General features: G+C 53.6%; 1 protein-coding gene across 1 annotated transcript in view; it reads left to right on the top strand.

The window, feature by feature from the left end:
• The window catches only part of UBE2Q2 (ubiquitin conjugating enzyme E2 Q2), a 33,594-nt gene extending 12,829 nt beyond the window's left edge, over positions 1-20,765 (top strand). Inside the window, exons 4-13 of the mRNA XM_054713304.1 lie at positions 3,800-3,856; positions 5,039-5,179; positions 6,561-6,645; positions 7,922-7,982; positions 9,557-9,647; positions 12,709-12,767; positions 14,983-15,031; positions 15,570-15,665; positions 17,383-17,449; positions 19,252-20,765. Coding sequence (XP_054569279.1) covers positions 3,800-3,856; positions 5,039-5,179; positions 6,561-6,645; positions 7,922-7,982; positions 9,557-9,647; positions 12,709-12,767; positions 14,983-15,031; positions 15,570-15,665; positions 17,383-17,449; positions 19,252-19,283 — 738 coding nt within the window. The 3' untranslated portion in view covers positions 19,284-20,765. The remainder of the gene's footprint in view (positions 1-3,799; positions 3,857-5,038; positions 5,180-6,560; positions 6,646-7,921; positions 7,983-9,556; positions 9,648-12,708; positions 12,768-14,982; positions 15,032-15,569; positions 15,666-17,382; positions 17,450-19,251) is intronic.
• The last annotated feature ends 2,009 nt before the right edge of the window (positions 20,766-22,774 follow it).

The raw sequence follows: 22,774 nt of genomic DNA, 5'->3' as shown, positions 1-22,774 counted from the left end.
ACCACACTTTTCACTTTTTAAAAAAATATATATTTTATTGATTTTTTTACAGAGAGGAAGGGAGAGGGATAGAGAGCTAGAAACATCGATGAGAGAGAAACATCCATCAGCTGCCTCCTGCACACCTCCTACTGGGGATGTGCCCGCAACCAAGGTCCATGCCCTTGACCGGAATCGAACCCGGGACCCTTCAGTCCGCAGGCCGATGCTCTATGCACTGAGCCACACCGGTCAGGGCTTTGTTTGCTTTGCTGTAGGCTCCACACTTTCCACTTTTTGGAGTGAATTCGCTGTGACAGACAGAGAACCGGCCCCTCCCACGCTCACCCTCGTTGCTAATGTTCCGGTTTCCATACCTGCTCTCGCTTCCTCGGTTGTGGCTTGTGCTGAGTCACTTCCTCGCCTGCAAGGCCGGCTCCGTCGGGCATCCCCAGCCGGTGTCTCTTCCGCGCCGTGCCTAAGGAGTCTAGGATTGTAGGAATGTCTCCCCGATGATGATAATTCTCCGTGTTCTCTCCACTTCTGTGAGCGCGCCCTCGCTTCGGAGCCTTTGGTCCTGCCTGTCCTGGCGGTGGCTCTCTGAGCTGGCGGGACAGCCGCCGTCTGGGACTGCTCTTGTCTCCTCTGCTCACGTGGGTCTGTCCCCTGACCTGGGGCCACCTTGCTGGGCTGACTGTCCACCGTTTGCTTGCGTGCACCTCAGGGCAAACCCGGGAAGGGCGGAAGGCACGCTCTCGAGCTGCACGTCGGCTTCGCGCTCGGTTCTGCTGCTCGGTTCTGCATTTCTTCCCCGGGCCCTGTGTGCAGCACTTCCCTTCCTACAGGGCGGTGGGAGTGGGGCCTGCGTGTGGGGGGCTCTGAAGGCTACACGGTTAGTGCTGTGGGGCAGCGCGGGGGGCGTGCAGTAAGTGCCCGTCAGTGTGAACGGCTGAGTCGGCCTCACACGGGGCTGGTGGTTGGGCTGGAGGTGGGGTTCTGGGCGGGAAATGCTGTCCTTCGGTGTTACCGCAGCCAGCGGTGCGGGCGAGCCTGGTGCCCTCTGAACCTTCCCATCTCCATGGGAGCTCCAGGGCCTCTCCTCCTTGGCGTCAGCCATGGGCTTAGATCTTCCTCCCCGCTCCTGCTCAGCACGGAGGGGCCTTTTCCGATCGGACTCTCGCGTCCTCTCCGTGGTGTGTGTGCACGCTCCCTCTGGTTCCTCTCTCCTTCCCGTTTTCTCTGTTCATGTGGAAACGCCTGCTCATGGGATCGTAGACTCTTTGCTTGAGTCTGTATCTCAGACACTATGTCTCTATTCTCTCGTCTTAATTTCAAATTCTAGGAAATGTTCTTATCCTCCAGCTTTTAGAACTTTATTAGGACAGCCATAATTTTAAGTTTTGTTTTGGTATTGACTGCTGCTGATCCAGTTGCCCCAGGACTTGATGGCTTAAAACAATTTACTCTGTGCCTCTCGATGGGCTGGGTTGGCCTGCTTAGCTGACAGGCTGCTGCTGCCGCACGTACAGTCAGACCCGGGCTGGGGCTGGGGCTGGGGCTATGGCCCTCTGGACGCACTGCCCTGGGGTGCCCAGCAGGGCTTCTCCCTACGCCTGCTGCCTCGCTGTTTCTCCCCGGGGCCCTGCCCTCCATGGGGCCCTGCCCTCCCCGGGGCCCTGCCCTCCCCGTCGCCCTGCCCTCTCCGTCGCCCTGTCCTCCCCGTCGCCCTGTCCTCCACGGGGCCCTGCCCTCCCCGTCGCCCTGCCCTCCCCGGGGCCCTGCCCTCCCCGTCGCCCTGCCCTCCACGGGGCCCTGCCCTCCACGGGGCCCATCCTCCGGGGCCGCTTCTCGGGGCTCCTCTTTCTCAGGAGGGGACCAGGATTCTTAGTTTTGTCTCCGAGAGCACAGATGTGGAAGCTCCCGGGCCCTTTGAGGATAAATTGGGAGCTGGCCCAGCGTCACTTCCACCACGTCAGTGGTTCCCGTCACAGCCCCGTGGATGGTGGAAGGGCCGAGGAAGGGGTGAGGGCTGGGACTTGGGGTTCACGGGGTCCTCTCCACAGCGGACCCACACATTCTGAGATGCTGTTCCTACCCCAGCACTCATTCTGCTTCCGGGTTTTACCCGTGGTTTACGTGCAAGTGTCTTGTCCTCCCTCTCTGGCACCTCAGTTGTCCCTTTAACACTTACGTTTAAAAAACAGTTTATTTTGGTCTTGTTCTTTTTGAAGACTTTTCTCAAGTATCTATCCAGTCTATGTTGCTCGTTCATGTATAGCTTTGTCCTTCCTCTCTCTTCATTCATATTTTGGAGAGATACTGAGGGTCGATTGGGAGTTCTTGCTGTTGACAGCTTGTAGGAGGGGTTTAAGCTAATTCATGGTTTAGGATAGTTATTTAAGTGAAGGAAACCATTTATTGAAGTGTAAAATGTTTTTTTAATTTTAAATGAGAATGTCTTGAACTTTTTTATTTTTTATTTTTTTAATTTCTTTATTGATTAAGGTGTCACATATTTGTCCTCATCCCCCCATTCCCATCCCACACCCCTCCCCACGGATGCCCCAACCCCCTGTTGAACTTAACCGTTGGATAGGCTCATATGCATGCACACAAGTCCTTTGGTTGATCTCTCCCCCCTCCCCCCAACCTCCCCTATCCTCCCTCCGAGGCCCGCTAGTCCGATCGATGCCTCCTTGTTTCTGTTTCTGTTCTTGTTCCTCAGTCTATGTTGTTCATCATTTCCCCTAGATGAGCGAGATCATATGTCACTAGATATACACTTATAAGAACTGAATGTGAGACGAGCAATAATAGTTATGCTGACAGGCAAATGAATCAGTCTGTAGTGAGTTTCTTTCTGGACCAACAGTTCTTTAGAGACCCAATTTCAATGTCCACCAGTTCCTTATGTGTACATGTCAGCACTGACCCCTCAGCTCTGGATGGTGGACAAATGGTGGTAACGTAGGTCCGACTCCCGCTGGTTTGGTCTCGGCCGGACACAGGGGCACGGCTTCACCCGGACTCAGGGGCACGTGCCCTCACCCAGACCCAGGGGCGCGTGGCCTCACCCGGACCTAGGTGTGCGAGGCCTCACCCGGATCCAGGGACACATGGCCTCACCTGGACCCAGGGGTGCGTGGCCTCTCCCAGACCTAGGTGCATGAGGCCTCACCCAGATCCAGGGACACATGGCCTCACCCGGACCCAGGGGCGCGTGGCCTCACCCGGACCTAGGTGCGCGAGGCCTCACCCGGATCCAGGGACACATGGCCTCACCCGGACCCAGGGGCGCGTGGCCTCTCACAGACCCAGGGGCGCTTGGCCTCACCCGGGCCTAGGTGCGTGAGGCCTCACCCGGATCCGGGGACACATGGCCTCACCCGGACCGAGGGGCGCGTGGTCTCTCCCAGACCCAGGGGCGCGTGGCCTCTCCCAGACCCAGGGACGCGTGGCCTCACCCGGACCTAGGTGTGCGAGGCCTCACCCGGACCTAGGTGTGCGAGGCCTCACCCGGATCCAGGGACACATGGCCTCACCCGGACCCGGGGGCGTGTCTTGAACTTTTTTAGAGTGGCTTTATATGTGATTAATTGCCTTTGTTATTCTTAATGCACCTGTTAACTTGAATTGTTCAAAAATGTTTCTTTTAAAAAGCTGATAGGTGTTTGTCCGATCAGAGCTGGAGTGAGGTAGCTGTTTCTCTGTCACCGGTTCTCTGTGCAGTCAGGGCCGGAGAGGGACAGTCGGGCCCCTAGCGTCTCCCAGTGCCCGGGGGTGCTGCCCGCTGGCCTGGCACCTTCTCCTTCCTTTGCAGAATGGAACCACAGAGGAAGTGACGTCGGAAGAGGAAGACGAGGAGGAGATGGCGGAGGTGGGTGTCTTACGGGAGAACCTTGTGTGAATGTCTTCATTACGGAAAATCTTAGTAATCTCTCTAATGTCTTTACACTCCAGCGTTAGTGTGGAATAATGAAAAGCACACTGTTCCTGGAATTGAATATAATGGATGGCTTTACTTGAATATAAAGTCTGGCTTTACCTCTAATGTATGCTTTTGAATAAATTGCTTCTCTGATGTCGCAGATTTGATTTTCTGGGAAATGAGAGCTCTTAACATTTAGCACTAAAATTATATTTACACTGAATAGTAATCACTACTTAACCTGTAATTGTTTTTGTTTTTTTAATGCTTTTATTGATTTTTTTAGAGAGAGAGGAAGGGAGAGGAATAGAGAGAGAGAAACATAGATGAGAGAGAGACATTGATCAACTGCCTCCTGCATGGAGATCGAGCCCGTAACCCGGGCATGTGCCCTGACAGGTAATCGAACCCTGACCTCCTGGTTCCAAGGTCGACACTCAACCGCTGAGCCACACTGGCGGGCTGTGACTGGTTGTTTCTGAGAACTAAGTTTCAAAAGGCCTGTGTTTGAATAGAGTTAGAGGACATTTCGGGGGCGACTCATAGAAATAAGGGAGCTCCCTCGTGTTGAACACCTGGGAGTGTCGTAGAGCGGATTCCAGGGGCAGTGAGCTGAGGCTGGTGGGGGCCCGTCCCCTAGGCGATCTGAGACGTGTTCAGGCTCCGAAGATGGACACGTGTTCACACTCCAGGGTGACGCTCGCCTTTCTTCTACATTGATAGGATAAAAAGGTCTTTGGTTTTATTTATTTTATTTTTATACATATTTTTAATATATTTTATTGACTTTTTACAGAGAGGAAGGGAGAGGGATAGAGAGTTAGAAACATCGATGAGAGAGAAACATCGATCAGCTGCCTCTTGCACACCCCCCACCAGGGATGTGCCTGCAACCAATGTACATGCCCTTGACCAGAATCGATCCTGGGACCCTTCAGTCCGCAGGCCGACGCTCTATCCACTGAGCCACACCGGTTAGGGCTGAACAGGGAGCCTTTAAATGGGTGTGAATGAAGGCTTTTGACCCCTTCCCATAGGATACATGGATGCTCTCTCTTCTGCTCCCTCTCGAGTCAGGAATAGTTGGCCTTTGGCATGAGCGAGAGCACTCACATGTGTCTGATGTTTTAGGACATCGAAGACCTGGATCACTACGAGATGAAGGAGGAGGAGCCTGTCAGCGGAAAGAAGTCGGAAGATGAAGGAATCGAAAAGGAAAACTTGGCAATACTAGAGAAAATTAGGAAGACTCAAAGGCAAGACCATCTAAATGTATGTGGAACATTCTAGAACCTGGACTTACTGGCTAAGTAGCGTCGTTGTAGGTGATAACGTGAACACAGGGACCTTCATCCAGGCGCCAGCCTCCGCGGCCCCTCCAGCCTGCCGTGTGGCTCAGGCACGCACAGGCCTGTTGCCATATGTTATTATTGGCGGATTTACGTTTCTCCTCTGCCTTTTCCCTCCTGGGATCCCCCCGTCCGCCTCTGCCCTCTTCTCGCGGTCTGTGTTTTAACCCGTCTCCCAACCGTGCAGCTCAGTCCTCCAGGAAGCGCTGCCCCGGCGGGACCAAACGTGGTTTCAGCTTTGCTGTCACGCCTTTGGGTGAAGCAGCGGGTGGTGTGAAAGGAACGCTCTGGTGACAGGCACGCCTCATGGCTTCAGTTCCCTCAGCTCTACATGCATGTGGGCCCCGGGGAGCCTCTGAAGAAGGAGAGTCCTGTCCACAAATGCCAGACGGAGTAGGAAAACATCACGTGAGAGGCAGGGTTTCTGTTTGAACACCACCTACCGCCTTAATTAGAGCTACTCCTTAGCCCCATGAAACCTGAGGGCCGTTGTGCTGTCGGGCTGTGTCTCGGACATGATGCATTACCGTGCATGGAGACACAGCTGTGGTAAACGGGCGGCCCACTCTCCCTCCTGCAGCCCTACCTACGGTGTCCGTTCAATCGGCAAATCTTTTTTAGAGCAATGAGAGGCAGCATTCTGTGCCCTAACGAGGGATGCGTGTCCTCATACACGTGTAAAGCATAGATGAGCCTGGGGGTCGCGTGGGCCGTGGGAGGTCGCGTGGGCCGTGGGAGGTCGCGTGGGCCGTGGGAGGTCGCGTGGGTCGTGGGAGGTCGCGTGGGCCGTGGGAGGTCGCGTGGGCCGTGGGAGGTCGCGTGGGCCGTGGGAGGTCGCGTGGGCCGTGGGAAATCCCTTGCTGCAGGCTCACCAGTCGTAGGACACGTGCCCTCGGTGAGGGAGACGGCTTGTGGGACATCCTGGGGGAAAGCTGTGTCTTCCTCTGGTTTTGCTGCGAATGTAAAGCTGCTTTCCAAATAAACCCTTAACCATCCGGGGGAAATGGCGGGATCTGGAAGCGACACCACTGAGTCCCCGGTGTGGCAGGGCCCTGGCGACCAGACACGCTGGCTGGACGTGTTTGCAGACGGGAAGAAGCAGTACATGCGCCAGGCTTGTCCCCAGTTTATGGTCCTGTTGAAACTTCATAAGCTTTGACTTCACTTAGTAACGTTTTTGGCTTCTTAACATGCCCGGTGGTGATCCATGTCTGAAATGTCATGGGACACGTGTGTTTCGGCTCAGACACTGGGTCTCAGCTGTCTGACCGGTCAGTCCCGGTCAGCGTCACCTTGTGTTTCAGGGCGCAGTGTCCGGGTCGGTGCAGGCTTCAGACCGGCTGATGAAGGAGCTCAGGGACATCTACCGCTCGCAGAGCTACAAGGCAGGTGAGCACGCGTCCCGCAGTCGGTTGTCTGCGCCTTTTCAGTGTCAGAGAGTCCAGTTTGCTTCTCGTAGTTGGACAGAACCAGAACTATTTACTGACTTCATGTGAGGGATGGGAAACATAAATGTGACCGAGTTATCCAAAGATGTGGGTGAGCCCTGACCGGTGTGGCTCAGTGGATAGAGCGTCGGCCTGCAGACTGAAGGGTCCCAGGTTCTATTCCGGTCAAGGGCCTGTACCTTGGTTGCGGGCACATCCCCAGTGGGGGGTGTGCAGGAGGCAGCTGATTGATGTCTCTCTCTCATCGATGTTTCTAACTCTCTATCCCTCTCCCTTCCTCTCTGTAAAAAAAATTAATAAAATATATTTTAAAAAAAAGATGTGGGTGAAATAGGGTGAGTGTACAGTACCCCCACCCTTATCCATGGTTTCAGTTACCCATGGTCAATGGGGGTCCGAAAATATTAAATGGAAAATTCCAGAAGCAAACAATTCATTAGTTTTATTTATGGAGAGGGAGAAACAAACATCAGTTTGTTGTGACACTTACTGATGCATTCATTGGTTGATTCTTGTATGTGCCCTGACGGGCTCGAACCCGCAACCTTAGCTTATCGGGTTACCCTAACCAACTGAGCTACCCGGCCAGGGCCGGTCCATAAGTTTTAAACTGCACACTGTTCTGTTCTGAGCTGCGTGTCTAAAAGTTTATCTGTAGAAAACTATTAGGATGCAGGTAAATGTTTGAATAACGGCTTATCTTTAAATGTTAAGTAACTTGTTTCTACAGCACTATTTGGAGTAGCAAAAAATAAAAACTAATCAGATGTGGAATTGGGTAAATTATACTGTGTCCATAAGATGTTACTGCAGAAATAGTAAGGAAATTGACAATAGGTTTCTATATACCAAGTGGGAAAGATGCTCCAGGAAGTGGACGAAAGGAGATGAAACTATATGTAGGGGACGCCCATTTTTATAGAAATGTTTGCGTGTGTGTGTGAAGAAAGGTGCGTAGGATTTCACGTGATTTCTTTCTCCCACTCACAGTTAATGGGACATAGTTTCTCACCTCGTTACAGAAGCTTCTTGGTTAATGGCTCTAAGGATCTGGGAAGGGCATGAGGTACTCAGCTCTGTGGCAAAAGCGTTACCATGTAGCTCTGTCCCACTTTCAGTGGCAACATTTCAGCTTTGGGGGCTGTTTAGTGTCTATACTTCACTAGAGTAATAGCTACAATCAAATGAAGAGTCACTAACACATTGTATCTTCGCAGGGTTTTACTCAGTGGAGCTCATAAATGACAGCTTATACGACTGGCATGTGAAGCTTCAGAAGTAAGTGGCTTTTCCTGCTCGCCCTCTCGCGGTAATGGCTGACGGCAGACTCGCATGGAGAGCCCCCCGCATTTGATACCGTTAGGACAGAGCTCTCCGTGGCACTTTAGCTCCTGCAGTCGCTCTGGGTGTTAGGATGAGCTGCTTCTTGGGCTTAGTAACAGTGAAGTGAGGAAGCGGGAGGGGGGGGGAGAAGGGGCGGCTGTGGGGTAGTGTCTCCTGGAGGAGGTGAGACGGGGACTATGGACACAAGTGGATTGAATAACCAGGCGAGGGTGACTGTGGTGGCAGCTTGTCTGGAGGGAAGGGATTTGGTAAGACCTGAACATGTAGACCGTTACCACACAGGTTAGATTTGGTCAGTGCTTCGTTTTCTCTGGTCTCATCCGTGGTAAATGTATCTCCATGAACCCTTGTCTGATAATGCAGCTTTAGGAAAGGAGATTACATTTTTTTTGAGTCCTTGAGAAAATTATGTACATACTAGAGGCCTGATGCACGAAGATTCGTGCAAGAATGGACCTTCCTTCCCCTGGCTGCCAGCAGCGCTTTGGCTCCGGCTGGAGCCGCCTTTCCGCCTTCCCATGCTGCCCAGAGGCCCAGAGCGGCTGGGGTGGTGCAGAATGCCTGCGACGATGCAAGCGTCCCGCCCCGTCCCATCCCACCCCCAGCTGCTCAACACCTGTGTGTGCAAATGAACCCGCCATCTTTGTTGAGTTAATTTGCATACTCACGCCTGATTGGCTGGTGGGCGTCATAAAGGTATGGTCAATTAGCATGTTACTCTTGTAGATGGCATGACCATCTTCTCTAGAATGACTGCTGACTTTGAATCGCCAGAGGAGAATAGATTGAGAATATTGTGATATGTTTTTTGTTGTTTTTAATCCTCACCTGAGGATATTGTTGCCACTAATTTTTAGAGAGAGTGGAAGGGAGGGAGGAGAGGGGAGAGAGAGAGAGAGAGAGAGAGAGAGAGAGAGAGAGAGAGAGAGACATTCACATGAGAGAAACACACGGATTAGTTGCCTCCCCTACGAGCTTCAACTGGGGATCAGACCTGCAACCAGCTACGTGCCTTTGACTGGGAAGGAACCAGGACCCTTCAATGCTCGGCCGACGCTCTGACACGGAGCAACACCACCCAGGGCTGGAATACCGGGGTCTCTCTCTCTCTGTCTCTTTTTTTAAAAAATATATCTTCATTGATCTCAGAGAGGAAGGGAGAGGGAGAGAGAGATAGAAACATCGATGAGAGAGAATCATTGATTGGCTGCCTCCTGCACGCCCCCCAGCGGGGATGGAGCCCACAACCCAGGGCATGTGCCCTGACCCGGATTGCAACCGTGACCTCCTGGTTCATAGGTCGATGCTCCACCCCTGAGCACACGGCCGGGTCGTGATCTCTTTTTGAACATTCATCCCACGAGTTGGGGTTCTAGGATTTGCTTTCCCACAGAACAGCTGTAGAGCTTGTCTGCTCAGAACTCACCCTGGGGCTCTGTGTCAGCGCTGGGCCGGGTCCTTTGTGAGGTCGGTGAGAAAAGAATCTGACTTCCTTTTGTAATTCTCAGGGTTGATCCTGACAGTCCTTTGCACAGTGACCTTCAGATCTTAAAGGAAAAAGAAGGCATAGAGTATATTTTGCTTAACTTCTCTTTTAAGGTAAGAAAACTGTGACCGAATTCCATGTGTGCCTTGTGGGAAGGCATGTTTGTACGATTGCTTGGGAAAACAGGTGGGGGTTTCTTGTGCCCTGCGTTCAGGGATCCCCTGGGAGTGTGCCCTGCCCAGACGCGTGCTCGCTGCACGGGGGCCTGTTCAGGGCAGCCCTGGGCACGTGGCCCCCATAGGAAGGCTCCCGTGAACGAGCAGAGCGACGTGGCCACAGGATCGGCGGCTCTTAAACAGAATGTGGAGAAGAAGCACACTCTGTACCGTTCACATCCGTAAAGCTCACGCACAGGTGAAACCAATTATGTTGTCTAGGCCCGTGGTCGGCAAACCGCGGCTCGCGAGCCACATGTGGCTCTTTGGCCCCTCGAGTGTGGCTCTTCCACAAAATACCACGTGCTGGCGCGCACGTACAGTGCGATTGAAACTTCGTGGCCCATGCGCAGAAGTCGGTTTTCGGCTCTCCAAAGAAATTTCAGTCGTTGTCCTGTTGAGGTTTGGCTCTGCTGACTAATGAGTTTGCCGACCACGGGCCTAGGCCATGCGTTCTCACCCCCAGGGGGTGGACACTGTCCTCGGAGTAAAGATCTCAGAGATCACTGTGGTGGTTTGCAGTCTTGAGTTTCTCAGGAGGAACGTGTGACCTGCTTTCTGCACCGGGAGGAAAGGCTTATGCAGCCGTTGTCTCCCGGGGGTGTTTCCACAGAAACCTCAGACGCTCTGCTCTGGGCGTGAGGTGGTGCTTCTGTCTTCCCCCCACGAGGGCTGAGTGTTCCCAGTTCAGGGATTCTCCCGAATCTTCCTTAGGGACGGGAGGTGGGGGAGAGTGAGAGACTGGGCTTACGCTGTGTCTTCTCTCGGGTAAGCTGACCGCACAGCCTGCAGGTATTGCTTTGGCCTCCCTGACGGTGTTCTTGGAGGTGAAGGCTGTTTCCCGGGCCTCCGGCTCGGCCGCCTCCGCTGCCACCTTCGCTGCAGCCCCTGGGAGAGCGTGTGTGTCGCTGTGCGTGTCGCTGTCCCGGGCTCGGCGCTGTGCTGGCCACCCGGGCGTCAGCTGGGCGTCCCTGCGCCGTCTGAGCTCTGCAGGCTGGGCCTGGCTGTTGACCTGGAGCGCTGTCAGCTGTCATGTTGGGTCTCCGGGCTCAAACCCCCGTCTCGCAGGGGCTTTCTGTTTGTCCTCCTCGCTCCGGCTGCTCTTACTCTTCGGGATTTTTTATTTCCTTCCTCCGTGTCCCACCACCTGTCCGCTTGGTGCGCACACGGCCTCGTGCGCTTCTCCGCCGCCTGGCAGTCACCTTGATGTCCTTAACGTGTCGGAGCCGAGCAGGCGGTTGTCAGTTTGTGTTTTCCGTGTCCGTGTCCGTGCAAAGACCTGAGGGCGCGGGCTCCGGCCACGGGAGCGTGGCTGGTCTGCGTTGGGGCTCTGACCGGGAGGCGGATGCTCACGGGGGTCTGCGTGCACAGCGGCGCTCTTCGTGGTCTCGGGCTCCGGGTTCCCGGCTCCGCCCTGAGGAGCAGCCTTGGCGCCTCCTCCTGCGGGTCGTGGGGGGAAGTGTGGCCACGGGGTGGGTGTCCGGGCCGGAAACGCCTTCCTTCCCGCTCCTCGTAGCGTCTCCGCGTGTGGCCCCGTTGTTGCTCCTGAAGGACTGAGAGCTCACGTCTGTGAAGTCCCTTCTCAGTTTTGTGACGTGTCAGACGTTGTCTCTTCAGCTCCTGCCCTGTCCCTCTCCTCTCCTCTGGGACTCTGCACACGACAGCCGTTGGTCCGTTGCCCTGTGTCTTGTTTTCCGCCTTCTTATCTCTCTTGGCTTCATTGTGGATATTTTTATTTTTTAAAATACATTTTATTGATTTTTTTACAGAGAGGAAGGGAGAGGGATAGAGAGTTAGAAACATCCATCAGCTGCCTCCTGCACACTCCCCACTGGGGATGTGCCCGCAACCAAGGTACATGCCCTTGACCGAAATCGAACCCGGGACCCTTCAGTCCGCAGGCCAACTTTCTATCCACTGAGCCACACCGGTCAGGGCTATACTTCATTTTTCTATTATAGTTCTCTGCCAGGGTTTTCCATCTTTGCTTTGCTTGCATGTGTGCAGCATAGTTATTTTAAAATCTGTGTCTGATAAAGACTGATTCCTTGTGTCTGTCGTTTGCGTCTTGCTCTCTATGTCATCTTGGGCCTCACGTAACTTACCTGTAGTGATAAGCTACGTTCGACAGGCTAGGGAGCTGATCGGAGCCTCGGCGCTGCTCTTGTCCAGTGAAGGCTCCTGTCTGTCCACCGGGGGCTGGGGCTCCCGCCGCCCAGGGTGCCTGGAGGCGTTTCGGGTCGAGATGACTCAGCGGAGGCGCCCTCCTCTCAGCAGAGAGCTCGGCAGTTTGTCCTCAGGGTCCCAGCTCCGTGAGAAGTGGGAACACTGAGCGCCGGCTTCACCTCCCTCCTAGGGCATTAGGGGCCTGCAGCTCCTCCCCTCTTACCTCCCTCTTTGGAGAGAAACCCTGCTCTCGGGGTCCTGTGTCTTCTTGGTCTGAGCTCTGGAATGGATTACATTTTGTCCACCTTTTCTAGTTCCCAGTCGAAGGATTGATCATCGTGTTGGACTGTTCCTTTGCACAGTTCTGCTGGGAGGGGACAGCCCTGTCTCTCATACATTTACCAATACGCTGCTCTGCTTGGGAGTGATCGCAGCTTCATTGATCTCAGAGAGGAAGGGAGAGGGAGAGAGAGAAACACCAATGATGAGAGAGAATCATGGATGATCGGCTGCCCCTGGCACACCCCCTTCTGGGGATTGAGCCTGCAACCCGGGCATGTGCCCCCGACCGGAATCGAACCCGGGACCCTTCAGTCCGCAGACTGATGCTCTATCCACTGAGCCACACCGTCTAGAGCTCTTTGGCTTTTATTCCATTTTCTTTTTGTACTGTTTTAATTTTGTGACCCTCACTCAGCCTCAGCTAGCAAACGTCTTTATGGACTAAAACCTCCTACGTGATGTGGTATTGAGGGTGTTCTAAATCGACCTAACTTGCTGACTTGCCCTTTAGGATAACTTCCCGTTTGATCCTCCATTCGTCCGCGTGGTGTTGCCGGTTCTCTCCGGAGGGTAAGTGTAAGTGACCTTTTCTGTGATCGTGTGCACCGGGAGCTTTCGGGGCTGGTTGGGGGCCGAGGCCCGGACGCCAGCCCAAGGCATGCTCATGAGTGCCTTCTAGGAAGTGGGGTCTCCCCGGGCTTCTGATGGCGTGGGGCCAGGGGGCCTGGCAGGGGGCGTTTCTCAGCCGGCCTCAGGCGCAGCTCGTCTGGGGACCATAGTTTGGGAACCACTGGTACCAGCAACCCCTGTGGTGCACAGGTGGAGCTTTCAATGGCCCCTATTTGTACACATTTCACCATTAAAAACCCATGTTTTAAAAATATGAATTGTGATTGAGTATCTAGAGAAAGTAAGATTAGAGAGTGAGTCCCACCTGCCTGTGGTCACAGGCCTCTCCCGGGCCCGTGGGGCTGGCCGTCGGTGTCTTCTGGGGGTGGTTACGGCCGGGAGGGGGTCCGAGTGTGTGCTGGGTTAGGTGTGAGGTGTCCTGTAGACCCTCCGAGTAGGAGCGGCTGAACTTGGAGAATTCTGAGATGCCCGGCTGACGAGTCCACCGTGAGAGATCCGTGATGATTCAAGTCTAAACATACTCACTTCGATCACCTCTGTGGTCAGTCTCGTTTCATCGAGATTAAAAATAAGGGCAGCTATAAACGATGAGGAAAAAGTTTGGAAAACTTCTGTAAGTTGAGGATAAATGTATGAAACTATTTTATCAGATCGTTTAGAAATTTGATATGAACTTGACCCGCATAGATTTTTCACATTTTTGTCGTGAGAAATGCCAAGAACGTTAGGAATTTATGGCCTTACCCAGTTCACCACCTGGTTGTGGAGACAGACACACAGTTAGGGACTCCGCTGTCCCTCAGGTCTCGGCAGACACCACCTCCTCCATGGGCCTGACCGCACATCAGCAATAATGTAGCTTCTTAAACACACTTCCCGCCAGCGGCTGACTGATGCCGTTTTCAGTTTAAAATCTTTCCCGTAGTTTCTCTACGGATTCTTCTGCCCACAGTGGGGTTATTCCCCCGCTCTGCAAATGAGTAATTGTCAGGTTTCTTACTTGGTAAAGTGATTTGGTTTATGCAACATGGGATGCCTTTGGCTAGCTGGAATCACAGTCCCAGGCGGAGGGTCTCGGCCGTTTGTTGGGGAGGACGGCCTGGCGGTGGGCAGAGGAGCAGGGGGAGGAGCCACGGGGACGGAAAGGCCAGGCCCGAGGACGAGGCCGTCGTGCGGACTCGGCCCTCACAGACCTGCTCAGGGTCTGACTGGTTTTCAAGACTCCTGTGGTTTTTCTTGTCTTATATCATCCCTTGATTTTATTTGTAGGCATGATAGTTCACGTATTTCTTTTTTTTTTTTTTTTTAATTTTTAAAAAATATATTTTATTGATTTTTTTACAGAGAGGAAGGGAGAGAGAGAGAGAGAGTTAGAAACATCAATCAGCTACCTCTTGCACACCCCCTACTGGGGATGTGCCCGCAACCAAGGTACATGCCCTTGACCGGAATCGAACCTGGGACCTTTCAGTCCGCAGGCTGACGCTCTATCCACTGAGCCAAACCGGTTTCGGCATAGTTCACGTATTTCTGAGTTTAAAATAGCATTAAAGGAGGAACGACATTATTTTGCTTGAAAAAGTGTCAAAAGGCAGAAGGATCTTGATCGATCTGCACTTGATCTTGGCCGAAAGGCGAGACTCGGTGACGGGTCTCGATCTAAAGGTCATTTCTGAGGGGCCTGGGCGGCCCCCGGGGTCATCTGCTCAGAGAGCAGCTCCGACCAGGAGGGGAGCAGGAGGCAGAGCAGGCACCACTCGGCCTCAGCACCAGGGGGGAGACGTTAGACGGGAACGGCAGCTGCTCAGTCACAGATAGAGCAGCGCATGTTGGAGGGAAAGCCTCGCTGTCTGGCATGGCGGCAGGGAAATTGCTCATCATGCCTTCTGGGAAGTGGGGTCTCTGTCCCCTCCCGTCCCCTCCCCTGGGTTCTTGCTCCCTGAGAGCTGAGGCATCTGTAAGTATCCTGTCCCCAAGGCTGCGGGCGCTGGCGTTAGTTCTGAAGTACCCTGAGCCCCGTGACCCTGACAGCTGCGTGTGTTCCCGCTTACCGTCTAGTCTGCCCACGTGTGCGTGTCTTCTTAGCAATGTTCGTCCAAACTAGGGAGGAATGTGGAACCTAGAGAACTCTGTGTGATTCCTGTTTTCTTTTAAGGTACGTGTTGGGTGGTGGCGCGTTATGTATGGAACTTCTCACAAAACAGGTGACTTTTTTTCCTTTTCTTTTCTTTTAATGTTAAGCAGCCACTTTTAATGGTGAAAAAGCTATGCAACGTAAGTCATAACATGACATTGTACTTGGCTGTCTTATCTCTGCTAAGACAGGAAGTGAGTTACATTTAAGGTTATCATTTGCTCATGTTGGGCATTTAAAATGGTTTTTTTCTCAAATGTGTGTGAGATTTAAAAAAAAAGATATATTTTATTGATTTTTTACAGAGAGGAAGGGAGAGGGATAGAGAGCTAGAAACATCGATGAGAGAGAAACATCCATCAGCTGCCTCCTGCACACCCCCCACTGGGGATGTGCCCGTAACCAAGGTACATGCCCTTGACCGGAATCGAACCCTGGACCCTTGAGTCCACAGGCCGACGCTCTATCCACTGAGCCACACCGGCCAGGGCAGAGATTTTCGAAGAGGCTCAGCTTTGCTTTCACTCACTAAGCACAGCCGTCTGCTGTTGCTGTGTTGCCTGCGTGCGGCCGGCTTTCCCGCCTTTAGCGACGCTTTCCTCCCGCAGGGCTGGAGCAGCGCCTACTCCATCGAGTCCGTCATCATGCAGATCAACGCCACCCTCGTCAAAGGCAAAGCCAGGGTGCAGTTTGGAGCCAATAAGGTACTTTCTCTGACGTCACAGAACTGTCCCCCGCTCTCCCGGCCTCCGAGGCGTCCCTGTTCCTTTCGTCTTTGTCCTTTTTACTGTAGGTAAACATGCATGGCTTTAATTTGTTATTGGAATGTATACACTAGTAAGTAAAAGATTATATGTTCTTTGAAGTTTATAATTGTTAATTCCCAGGGAGCCTTTCCGTGCTAAGCTCTGATCTAGACCTTTTTTTTTAATTTATTTTTTTTTTATTGATTTCAGAGAGGAAGGTAGAAGGAGAGAGAGAGATAGAAACATCAGTGATGAGAGAGAATCATTGATCTGACTGCCTCCTGCACGTCCCCCACCTGCAACCTGGGCATGTGCCCTTGACCAGAATCGAACCTGGGACCCTTCAGTCCGTAGTCCGATGCTCTATCCACTGAGCCAAACCGGCCAGGGCATGCTTTATAGTTTTGTTAGCAAATAAATAAAACCATTTGCATAGAATGCCATCAGGCCGCTAAGAAATGTTTGCCTGTTAAAGTCTGTCTTGGCAGGTAAATTTTTTAAATGAATTGTTATGATGAGACCTTAAGCTTTCATTTTTTTCCCTGAGAAATGCTTGTCAGCTAAGAATATGGAAACTTTTCGTGATACCAGTTTTACCTTCCAGGGTTCTAAGTCAGCAGGGGACAGTCTGTTAGCTTTAAAAAGGCTGCTATCCAAGGAGTAAGGTGCTGAGTGGTATTTAAAGATATGCTGCCGTGTGTGTGTGTGTGTGTGTGTGTGTGTGTGTGTGTGTGTGAGAGAGAGAGGGGGGGGGGGGGCTATAGAGAGAATATATAGAGTGTTCAAGGAAGAGCTGACAGCTGCTGTTTCTGATAAGGAGGTATTGAAATATCGGAGTGGGTGGGCTAGAGATGGGAGGGAGACTATATTTACTATAAATTAATTCATAACCAAGTAAGAGTATTTTTAAAAATAACTGGTACCATACAGATCATACATGTTAAATATGCTCCAACTAAGGTTAGAAGACAATAATGAAAAGACAAATCCCAATCTACATAAATCTGGAAATTAAACACACTTCTAAGTCATGGTTTGTAAAAAGTCATATGAAAACTTAAAAATACTTGGAACTGAACTCTCCCCTACCCCCGCCTTCCTCCCCACAACCCCACCCCCCACCCCCCGAATGGTTGGAGGATCGGTAGGAAGGAGAGTTTTTATACATTATTTTTTTCAGTGTTGCTTATGGGCATTCTTTAGATTTTAAACTCCAAATGTCACTTGTATGTATAGTCCTTAAAGCTCTGTGTTTGTTTTCCTTTTTTTAATTATATTTTATTGATTTTTTTTTTTACAGAGAGGAAGGGAGAGGGTTAGAGAGCTAGAAACATTGATGAGAGAGAAACATCGATCAGCTGCCTCCTGCACACCCCCCACTGGGGATGTGCCCGCAACCAAGGTACATGCCCTTGACCGGAATTGAACCCGGGACCCTTCAGTCCGCAGGCCGACGCTCTGTCCACTGAGCCAAACCGGTTTCGGCTGTTATTCTTCTAAAATGATAAGGAATAATGAACTTCAGCCTGGAGGGCATTCAGTTAAAAATTGTTTTTAAATGGAAATATAATTGGTTCCTGTGTTCTTTTAAGCACAGTGTGACACATCCATAAATTATTTGCCATGATTTTCATCTGCTTACAGTTTTGATTGAAAATGTATAATTCTCTTTCAGAATCAGTATAATCTAGCAAGAGCCCAGCAGTCTTATAATTCCATTGTACAGATACACGAGAAAAACGGTACGTTTCATGCCCGGCACATTCACTGCCATTGTGTTCCATCATGTGCTGTTGATGTGTTCCATCATGTGTTCCATCATGTGCTGTTGGTGTGTGTCCTGTTCATTGTTGGTTTTGCTTTAGTATCTTGTAAAGTTGTAAAGTACAGTCCCCCCCGAGAACATTTCACCTGGGGACCCACCCCCTGTGCTCCCTTCCACGTCCTGGGTCCTGGATACGTGGCCCGAGAGCCGAGTCAGAGTCCCGCTTCCTGAGTGGGTCAGTGAGGGATGGGCTCTGACTCCTCGGCGGTGTGTGGTGTCGGGACAGGAGCTGAGCGTTCACCGGGGCGGTGCCTGTGCAAGCGCAGGTCCTGCTAACGGCGACAAGCCACCAGGCCGGGCCGCCTCTCCGATGGCGGTGCCCCTCGCCGATCCCGCACGCTTACCATCCACGCTAATCCCAACACCAGATCTGCTTCATAACCTTGGTGGCCTCGCCTCACTTCGCCGCATTCTCCGTGCGGTTGAGTCTTGTCTCTGACGGAGGCAACGAGGTGACGGGATCAGACCTGTGTCCCTGCCGTTTGTGGCCGCTGCCGCCGTCCCCTCGTCCCGCCAAGCTGGGGAGGAAAGAGCAGTGCGCGCAGCTTCGTAGCTCCGGGTGTGGGACAGGTGGTTCTGTGTGCGGGGAAGCAGCTGAGGGAAACCAAGGCCTCTTCTCTGAGGGGAGTGACAGTGCATCTGCCCTGCTGGGCCTGTGCCAGCCCGTGGCCGGAGCGCCGTGTTTTGTGCTGTCACTTTAATGCCAGCGGGCACTTGTCACTCCCCAAGGGCTTTCTTCCGGGATCCTGGGTCTGGCGCAGACCACGCCGAGGCGAGCCCCCCAGGGTGGGGCGTGGTGCTCCTGCTGGCGGGGGTCGGCCTCGGTGTGTGGAAGAAGCAACCCTGGGAGGCAGTGAAGCGAGGTTTGATTGTATCCAACCGTCTTCAGGTTCAGAAGCGGGACAGGCTCAGACTGGGGCAGGTCTGGGTTTCCGGGCCGACCTCGCAGCCCGGGGAGGGTCTGCGGGGGGCGTGGGGTCAGAACCAGGCGGCGCCTCCGTTTGGCTTCTGCTCAGGGGTCCCTGCCGCCGGCTTCCTCGCTGCTGGTTGCAGCGTCTCCTCCCCCGGCCCGGCCCGGCCCGTGCCTCTGGTTCTGACGCCAGGACTTTGTTGGGGTGAGTTGTTCTCAGGGGGGTTCCTTTTCAACACGGAATCTAAGAGGATTATGAACCGAGCTAGCAGTCCAGTGTCCCACACTCACCTTCAGCAGAAAAGCCAGTGTAGCATGGAGCTCGTATGTTGACACTCGTGTCCAGTTTGCTCATAGAAATGACTGTGCGGACAGACAGTCCCCGCTCACACGGTCGGACAGGCGCTTTGACTTCACGGTGGTGTGAAGTGACGCGACTCAGAGGAACCACATTGTGGGTTTGCATCCGGATCTTTCCGGGCAGCGCTGCACGTGCGTGATGCTCTCGGGCTGCTGGGCAGCGGCTCCGATGGCAGCTCCCGTCGGGCAGGGACCGCGAGGTCACCCGCTGCTCGCGTGCTCCCGGGAGAGCCGGCTCTGCCCACGGTGGGCTCGGGCTGGGCTCGGGCGCGTCGGGCGCAGTGACCCTCTGGCCACCAGGAGCGTCTGTTGTAAACCTGGGAGATGCCGGGACCAGCCCCAGTGTGAGCTCAATTTTCGCAGTAGGTTTAAACGTGAAAATCACCATCGAGAAAGGGCTAACTGAGTAACACGGCAGTTTAAGAGTTAAAGTGCCCCGTCTGTTTCAGGCTGGTACACCCCTCCGAAGGAAGACGGCTAAGCGGACGGACTGTCCCCGGCTCGGACCAACGTTGCTTTAAAGAACCTTCCCACGTGCAGACCAGCTTCGAGTGCCCATAACAGCAGCCCGACGACGTTAGCTGATAGACACTTAGTGGATAACTCGCCACCTGGCATCCCGCATAAGTCACAGCTCCTCATCCGCTCATTAGGAATCTCGGACTCGGCAGCGGGGCCCTGACTGTGTTTTTCCTGATAAATACACACACTGGCCACTCCTTTTCATCTCTTTTTCTTGGAAAACGGAATCTGTTAAGCAGGCAAGTCAGCACCAGGTTCTGGAGGTGCAGCTTTAGGGCGACTCCACGTGAGCGCGTGCGCCGTGAGGACGAGTGTGTCGTTCCCTCCGAGCCAATACAGGTCATTTGGCGTTCCTATTGGTTTAGAAACGTAAGGTCTACTGAATCACAGCAGCCTTTCCCGGTTATTGCCAAAAGGACGACAACACCCGCTCCGGGAACGCGACACTTTACGGCCGCGTGACGATAGGGGCCACTTCCCACGGGCGTGCTCGTAACCGACTGCCCGGCGGCCCCGGCAGCGCGTCCGCTGTCGTCCCGTCCTAATTCCCTGGGCATCAGTCTTGCTGGCCGAACCTGCTGTCGGTTCAGTATGTCTGAGGGAGATCTGCCGCAGAGATCTTGAAGTTATTTAAAATACTAAGTCATTTTACATTTCCATTTTATTAACGGGATGTTGCAATCGTTTGTAAACTAATAAACTTATAAAGTGATTGGCACACAGACAGACTCCTTGAGCAAAAGCTGCACAGCTAAGGACAAAAATATCCCCAATTTGGAGACCTAAAAATTTTTGCTACAGTCATAACAATGGCTTTTACTTAAAGACTAATAGGAACTCCACACATATTAATTCTTTTATAAAACCTGACTCGAATCAGTATATACACTCTCCATTCTCTTTGCCTTACCTGAATCAGTCCTGTTAGATCGGAAATAGGTTTTTTATATACCCATGTTTGGTTTAAAAGTAAGGTCTAGCTATTAAGCACTTTCAAAAAGAAATCCAGAAGCACATTTTCTGCACAAATCCCTTACAAAGTTCAGAAGTGGCTCTTCGGCGCTTGCTCCGAGAGTCAGTTTTTAACTTTGTAAGCCGCCTGGGAGAGGCCCGCTCGGCTGCATCGCGTGGGGGGCCGGGGGGAGGGGATCCTGGGTGCCTGCTCACGCGGTTACATCTGTGCTCCGTTCTGATACAGTGGCTCAGACACGCGACAAGGCAGAATTCTTTAAAGCATTACAGTTCCTTAAACCTAAGGCTGACTCTTGAATACATTATTGAATTCTTGACTATCCTGACGGCTAGCAGGTGGACAGCTGCACCTTTGGCATGCTTTGTTTTTATTTGGAGTTTATTTTTCATTGCAGATTTATTTGGCAATGTACAGTAAATTTTGTAAACTTGCATCAAGTTTATGAATAAAGAATCATTTAAAAAATAACTCTGTCCTCTCCCCTCATTAGAGGTGCCCTCTGCTCAGGTGACCGTAGCTCTGTGGAGGCTGGAGTAGGATCTGTGGGGCGATGGGTGAGGAGAGACTCGCGTGGGAGAGCAGGTTGGTTTGACGAGAGAGCGACAGACCAGGAACGGCGTGTGCCGATGGGGTGCGCCCGGGTCTCCCTCCGTCTCTTCGCTCTCCCACACTCGTTCTTCAATAGAAACGTCTCATGGCCGCCCGTAGCTCCCCGTGTCAGTCACCTGCTCCCCCTCTGGGGTCCCCGTGTCCTCCTCACACGGAGGTTTCCTCTGTGTTGATGTCACCTGTGGGTTGAAAGTTATGGGTGGACGAGCCGTCATGCTCCTGCGGCCGGAGGCAGAGTCCCGTCTCCAGTGTCTCCTGGGGCATCTTCCGGCGACCCCTCCCCCTCCCCCTGCCCCTGCCCCCACTTAGGGCCCTCCCCTTCCTGGCCGAAAGGAATGTCTGGTGGGAAGGATAAAGCCATCATCTCCTTGGACCCATGGTTCTCAGCATGTCATTTGGGGAACCCTGCGAGGCCCTTTTAGGAGGTTTTGAAGGTCAAAAGTCATCCTCTATCATAAAAGCCTAATAACAACTGGTCGCTATGATGCACACTGACCACCAGGGAGCAGATGCTCAATGCAGGAGCTGCCCCCAGCCCGCAGGCCCCAGGACAGCCAAGGTGGGTGCCAGTAGGGGCCCCCCAATCGCCCGGCAGAGGCAGGTGACTGGCAGCAGCGGGGGGGGGGGGGCGGGACGGGGCTAGCGAGTGGTTGGTGCTAGGCTGGCCAAGGCGGGTGCCAGTGGGGGCACCCCAATTACCCTGCGGGTTGCCCCACAGATAGGCCCTGATCACTGGCCAGGCCTAGGGACCCTACCCGTGCACGAATTTCGTGCCTCGGCCTCTACTTTTCCGAATAAAACACCATTGGCCCTTTTCAGTCTCGCTCTCTCAAGCGTGCAAGCCTGCATTCCGAGGCCAATCCAGCTGCCTCCTCTAAAGCCAGGCAGTTAGAGGGTTGTGACATGTTGAGATGTCACTCGTCACTATTGGGGAAGGGAGGGCGTGTCATTTTTTTTTCCATAAAAATTTTTTTTGTTACCGTGTGATGGATTTGTTACCTTAACGTTACAGTGTTTTAATATGGCCAATATCAACAGACATAACCCACAGGAACAGGGTCAAAGGAGCCCTGCCCTGGCCGGTGTGGCTCAGTGGGTAGAGCGTGGGCCCAGGCACTGAAGGGTCCCGGGTTGGATTCCGGGTCAAGGGCACGACCCCGGTTGTGTGGGTGGCCTGCGGGAGGCCGCCAATCCGTGCATCTCTCTCCCATGGATATTTCCCTCCTGTCCCCTCCCCGCCCTTCCACTCTAAAGTCAATGGGAACGCCCTGCGTGTGGGGAGGATTAACAGAAAGCGCGCGCGGGAGTCCCCAGGCCAGGAAGTTTGAAACCCACTGGTGAGACCAGTGACTGGGGAGGAGCCAGGGCTGGGCCAGCGGGGCAGCGGCGGGAGTGGAGGTCGGGGCACAGGTGCACCAGGCGGGGGGACCGCGGTGCAGGCGGGGGGGACCGCGGTGCAGGCGGGGGGACCGAGGTGCAGGTGCGGGGACCGCGGTGCAGGCGGGGGGACCGCGGTGCAGGCGGGGGGACCGAGGTGCAGGCGTGGGGACCGAGGTGCAGGCAGGGGACCGAGGTGCAGGTGCAAGTGAGGGGACCGAGGTGCAGGCGGGGGGACCGCGGTGCAGGCGGGGACCGCTGTGTTAGTGGGGACCGCGGTGCTGGCGGGGGGACCGAGGTGCAGGTGTGGGGACTGCGGTGCAGGCGTGGGGACCGCGGTGCAGGCGGGGGGACCGAGGTGCAGGGGTGGGGACCGCGGTGCAGGCGGGGGACCGAGGTGCAGGCGGGGGACCGCGGTGCAGGCGGGGGGGAGGACCGCGGTGCTGGCGGGGGGACCGCGGTGCTGGCGAGGGAGACCGCGGTGCAGGCGG

Source organism: Eptesicus fuscus, chromosome 25, assembly GCF_027574615.1.
Source record: "Eptesicus fuscus isolate TK198812 chromosome 25, DD_ASM_mEF_20220401, whole genome shotgun sequence".
In the NCBI taxonomy this organism is placed as follows: domain Eukaryota; kingdom Metazoa; phylum Chordata; class Mammalia; order Chiroptera; family Vespertilionidae; genus Eptesicus; species Eptesicus fuscus.
This window is presented reverse-complemented; position numbering and strand designations above follow the sequence as displayed.